This window comes from Grammomys surdaster, unplaced genomic scaffold (genome assembly GCF_004785775.1).
Source record: "Grammomys surdaster isolate TR1022 unplaced genomic scaffold, NIH_TR_1.0 165, whole genome shotgun sequence".
Taxonomy (NCBI): domain Eukaryota; kingdom Metazoa; phylum Chordata; class Mammalia; order Rodentia; family Muridae; genus Grammomys; species Grammomys surdaster.
The window spans coordinates 2,371,511-2,377,720 of NW_021604613.1; the positions used below are offsets into that span (position 1 = coordinate 2,371,511).

A 6,210-nucleotide genomic window follows, 5' to 3' on the forward strand; every position below is an offset into this window, starting at 1 on the left:
TGCATAGACATCCATGCTTCTGTTAGCCTTCCATGATCTATACACTCTGGCACTTTCCAAGACCATAAGGACATGTGCAGTTAGCACAGAATTACAGACAAAAGGCTGGGAGGTGCAGGAGGGAGAGGCTGGAATCTCAGATGAGGGTCCACTAAGTCTCTCAATCTCTCTACAGAAGACTGTCAACAGTCAACAACCCTGGGCTTGGGAAGCACATTGTGTGTGTGTGTGTGTGTGTGTGTGTGTGTGTGTGTGTAGACGATGGTTGTTATACTTGAGGAAAGCTCTCTACAATACCATATAATCCAATAATCCTACTCTGAGCTTGACTTAAATGAGCCGCACACTTACAAGAAAACTTGCAAACTTACACATTCATTTTATTAGCTTCATGTATAAATCCAAAACAGAGGCATAACCAGGGTGTCCTTAAATAAATCCATATAAGAATATAAGCCATGAAAAGAAATGAGCTACTGACACAAACATCCCACAAATGTCAGGATGAAAATTAATGTGTACTCCTAGGAGGTTAATGTGAAAAGACTAATCCTGGGAGATTTCAACTGTAGGATATTTTGAAAATGGCAGAATTCTGAAATTCACAGAAAGATAAACAACTATCAGAGATTTAGGAGGAGAAAGGAATGAATAGTGGAGATGTGTTCAAACTAATCTGTATAACACTGTACATGCCATTAGATATTTATTACATTTTTTGTGCAAGATTTCCATTTATTTTTTTGTAATCTAAATATATTTTATAAATCAAAGTCTGTAAAATTTTAATTTACATTTTGATTATTTATTTTGTATATTAAGATGTGGAATCTGTAATTTTTCTTAATTTGGTAAGGATGCAATACAATACTCTCTGCTGAAGACTCCAGTGTTCTCCATGCGTCTATAAGGTAGAATCTGTTGAAGACAACGTCTCCTGTGTGTGTACACTAGAATCTGCTTAAGATCCCAGTGTCCCCGTGTGTACACTAGAATCTGCTGAAGACTCCAGCAAACATTCCAAAACTGGCCATAACAACCCCAGTTAAGTTTAAATTATGGAGGTGAGGCACAGGCATGGGGATTTTGTTTAAAGTGTCACAAAATGACTACTACAAAGTACAAGCGAGTTGTCCAAAATATTCTGTAGTCCTTAATAAGGCCAGTAACTAAATGCCAGCTCAAAGCTACAGAGAGTGCTGCCAAGACTGGAAAAATCAAGTAACAATCTAACCAGTATTTGAGACACATGAGGGCATGAAAAACATGGGCCTAACTTCAAATCAGTTTAATTTGAGATACAGTTCTGCTGGAATCAAAATAAGATAACCCACACCTACCACACCCAAGTGTGAAGCACTAGGCAAGGCACTTACAGGCACAAAGACACCAGACAGATGACAAGGGAAGAAAAGTTAAGTGTAACTAAATCATTGTCTATACTAATTATATTGTTTCCATTTAGTGCCATGCATACTAAACTTATTTATAAAGTGATCTTGGGCTTGGGATGTAGATCAATGACACAGCATTTAGTTCAATTCCTATTACAACAAAAACAAAGTATGATATTTGAGAGTTCAAGCTATAAATAATTCCAAACTTATCATCTCTCCCTTTTCTGCTACCTCCAAAGCTGCCCTCAGGACAGGGGAAGGTTCCACACATCTCAAGGAGTTCAGAAGTCCTTGTTCAGTTATTATCAAGCCTATGTAATCCCTGCAGGGGATGTGAAATTAATCTTTCAACTGTGGCCTGGACAAGAACCATGTGTACTTTGGAACATGGCTCAAAATGCAGAATATTTGCTCCACCAGAGACCTACTACAGACGAAACTGAAGGCAGGACATGGAATCGTACTGGTGATTACAATGCACACTAAGGTGCAGGCCTTTATTTCCAGCACTGGGAAGGCAGAGGCAGGTTCAAGGCCAGCCCAGTCTACAGCTACAGAGAGACTCTGTCTCAAACAAACAAACAAACAAACAAACAATAACAAAACACCACAATCTTAGAAGAATAAAAATGTCAGAAACTTCTTTACAAATTATCCAATAAAGCAAACACAAGCTTACAAAATCACACAGCTGTATTCAAACTGTTCAAGCAAAGTAGGGTGATAAGAGATTGCCCAAGCAGCCCTCAGAGTGAATAGGTCAAAAGGCAAATGCGGTGAACTCACAACAACAGCCACTTGGTTTACTAGGCTTTGAAGTGAAAACTCTGGAAACAAATAGGATTTCAAGCAAGACTAGGAAGGAGAGTGCAGGTCCTGAGACACTAAAAAGGACACTGGCTGCTTTATAGGATGAATACGAATTTGATATTTAGGTTTCATATGGTGTGACAAAGAGCAAAAACATTCAATAACAAATGAAGAAAAGACCCTGAAGCTTAACAGAGCAGTGAGGACTTGAGGACACATGAGGAGGTAATAGGCACAGAGGCGCCAAAACCTGAACCTATCTGTAAGAGATAAATACAAACACTGTAGCTCAAAATGAATGACCCTATGAGGGACAAAATATTTAATATCCGTATAGTTGCAGGAATAGTGGGTCTACATTTTACCAACAGCATCAATACCAGAGCTGAGAAGAGCCTTCTACTTCACCCAGCAGTCCCCTCCTGGCACCCACTGCGATCATGTAGTGACCATCACTAAATGCTTCTGCTTGGTCTGTTGGGGTTTGTGTCTCCTGGCACAGAAATTTAAAAATGCATAGTAAGCCTCAAAGATTGTACTGTTGTCCTACCAGACATGAAAGACAGAGACAGCAAGCACCAGGAGTCAAACAATGGTGGTAGGCAGAGGGCATCAGGTGGATTGCTTAACAGCAATCTTTTTACAGAATTAGCTAGCCTTCTCTATCTAAAGCAGGCTTTACACAATCTGTACTTTTTCCTTTAAAACACTTATCAAGGTCAGTAACTAAATATCACTTTGTCTTAAGTATTTATTTAAGGATTGATAGGAATACCTGGCCCACACTGCCTACAGTATAGTGCCCAGAATAGTGCTTCTTGGTAGTTACAACAGATTATTTTACTCACAAAGTAAACTTAGATTCAAATCCTTGAGATCCAGGCTAGTAAACTGTTATTTAATTTCATTACGAGGAAGGCACTTATGAGAACTTCTAAACTGATAAGAGCAGACACTGAAGTAAAACTCAGTAAGATTTATATAGCATTCACATACAGAACTTACTCAAGCTGGAAGAAATAAGCCCATCAAGTTTCTGCAAAATGTAGGTTCTAAATTGAGGGTGATATATAAGCTTGAGTCTACAAGAAGAGATAAGGTTTGGGAGGGTGGGAGAAATAGATAACATTAGAAGGCTATAAGCCCTACCAAAAGGATGCTTAGATGCTCATGTTTCCTGCTGCATCATTCACAACAGCAAACAAATGGAAGCAGCCTAGACAGCCATCAATAACTCAGATAAAGGAAGCTCTGGCACATGGACACAACAGAATTTTATAGCAGGAAAGCCATGACATTTGCAAGAAAATAGGAACTAGAAGTTACTAAGTGTCTTAGTAAGGGTGTCTACTGCTGTGATTGAACATCATGACCAAAAGCAAATCAGGGAACAAAGGGTTTATTTGGCTTAAACTTTCCTATCACTATTCATCACTGAAGGAAGACAGAGTAGAAACTCACACTGGACAGGAACCTGGAGGCAAGAGCTGATGAAAGGGCCATGTAGGAGTGCTGCTTATAGGCTTTCTTGTTATGCCTTATTCAGCCTGCTTTCTTCTAACACCCAGGACCACCAGTCCAGGGATGTCACTATCCATAATGAGCCAGGCCCCCCCACACAAATCACTAGTTAAGAAAATGCCCTACAGGATTACCTGAAGCCCTATTTTTATGGAGGCATTTTCTGAATTGAGATTCCCTCTTCTGATATGATTCCAGCTAGTATCAAGTTGACATAAAAACTAGTTAGCACACTATGATAAGCAATGTATCCCAGGCTCAGACAAATACAGCATGTTTGTGGATGCTCGATTTATATATATGGGGTAACTGTAGGTCATAAAACTAAAATAGGACCATAAGAGCACAAAAAGGTCTTAAGGGAAGGCTGCAGGATGGTAAGGAGGGAATGACAGTAAAAGACCAAGGTGCCATGAAGCAGAAGAACTAGGGAGTGGAGGAAGAGGGTTGACCAGCACACTAAGCCAGGGGAGGAGAGTGGGAATAAAACCAACAATAGAAATAGTGTGTACAGTACTGCCATAATGAAACTCATAACTTAGTCAGCTTATCCAAAACGAAAGACAAAAATGAGTGATAGAGATCATTTAGAAATCTAGTGTACACATAATTGTACACATTTGAAGTGCAATTGAAGCATTCAGCATAGGACTCAGGATAATCAAGTATACAATACTTTGAAAGTTCCCTTCAAAGAAATGATGTTGAGACAGAGAAAACCACACAACTGATAAATTGGCACTGTAGTGATAGGGACACAGGACAACACCAGAGGAGCAAAGGGAGGCTAAGTTCAATGGCATTGCTCAGTCACATCAACCAAGGCACACCTGCCCCTTTCCTTCCAGAAGCAGTCTCAGATCTCCTTCCACATTTATGGAATTCACTCCTCTTGACTGCATGACCTTGGCTCCAATCCCTTTTGCTAGGATAATATCTGTCCCAGGACTAGATCTAGAAAAGAGTGACCTCAGATCAATACTGTCCAATTGGTCCTGGTAGTTTACATGTTGAAATGTGGAGTGAAATAGGGACAAGCTGAACCACAGTAATGACAGAATCTTTCACGATGAAATTAACTTTGTTAATACACATGCCTCTCCTGCGTGGTTCCCAAATAATTTAGAATTTGCCATCATCAAAAAGCAACAACAATGAATATGTGAGCAGATGCTAGCCTAGTATTCACCACAAAAGAAAAAAAAAAGCGAAGCAGGGCAACTTCAATGTTTAACAAAAATACCTGAAAATCAAACCGTTGAATACAATGTTGGTGCTTTCCACTGAAAAGGCACTATTCTTTTTAAGATGTATTTTTAATTATGTATATATTTATATGTATGCCCATGTGAATATAGGTGTCCAGTGAATCCAGAAGAAACTATCAGACTCCTTGGAGCCGTTGTTAAAGGCAGTTATGAGCCACACAGGAGGCAGAACTTTATCCTCTCAGCCAGTCCTTCAAGAGCAGTATAGGCTCTTAAAACTGCGGAGTCTCTCTAGCTTCAACGGAAACTTTTCATTTAGAACAAAGAAACATTCTATGCCTTTGCAGGAACTTTCCACAACAGACTATAAGGCATAAGGAACGTGCAGACAGGACAAGGGTGCGTTCCACTGCTGAGGTGCTCCTAGACCACACAGATGTCTAACAGTAAACATTTCATCACCCAAAAAAGTACTTCAGTGAAGCGTTTCACAGCGGGGCAATTGCAGTTTTTGTGTATTGTACTGGGGAAAGGAACTACACAAGCCAAAGCTCCTAAAATGGGTGCTACCACATTTCCCTCTGTCGAGGTCCGATTGCAGTGAGAGGCACTTTCAAAAAGTTAATATTTGCAGTTATGTTCCCGTCAAGCGTCCCCACACTTCACCCAATTGCAAGAAAGAAAATAAAAAGGAGTCGAACGGAGAGGGGGAAAGTCGTGGGAAGTCAAGGCCAAACAGAAGCTAGAGGTCGGAAACTGAAGGTGCTGTTGAAAAAAGAGCAAAGTCAGAGGACGCTCCCGCTGCGGCCACGGGCCAGGGAAGCAGAGGGCTGCCACACAAGGGCGACTAGATCTGCGAGGCCTGCGGTGACACTCGCGATCCTTTTCCCCCGGAGAGCCAGCCCTTAGCTCTGGCTCGCTCACCAACTCACCTCGACTGGAGCCGCCACACATACTGCTGCCCCATGGCCTAAAAACCCAGAGCTGAAGAGGCAGAGAGTAGCGGCTCGACCAGCTCGTCCTGTCAGATCCGCCCACCGCCGATCCGAGCAGAGGAGAACCCGGGTCACTGACGACAAGTCCTCCGGAGGGCCAGAGCGGCCCATCGCCTGCACTTCCGCTGTCCTACGCTCATGGGCGGGGCAAAACAGGAGCTTGAGGAAACGAGTAAGAGCGAGCAGGGCAGGCTGGGACCGACATGGTCGGGGCGGGGCCAGGACCCGGGTGAAGGTGGGGCGGGGCCTGGTTAGGGGCGTAACTAGATGAGGGAGGGA

General features: G+C 42.0%; 1 protein-coding gene across 1 annotated transcript in view; it reads right to left on the reverse strand.

The window, feature by feature from the left end:
• The window catches only part of Hibch (3-hydroxyisobutyryl-CoA hydrolase), a 73,698-nt gene extending 67,693 nt beyond the window's left edge, over positions 1-6,005 (reverse strand). Inside the window, exon 1 of the mRNA XM_028765846.1 lies at positions 5,869-6,005. Within this exon, the coding sequence (XP_028621679.1) occupies positions 5,869-5,903 (35 nt within the window). The 5' untranslated portion in view covers positions 5,904-6,005. The remainder of the gene's footprint in view (positions 1-5,868) is intronic.
• Between the last annotated feature and the right edge of the window lie 205 nt (positions 6,006-6,210).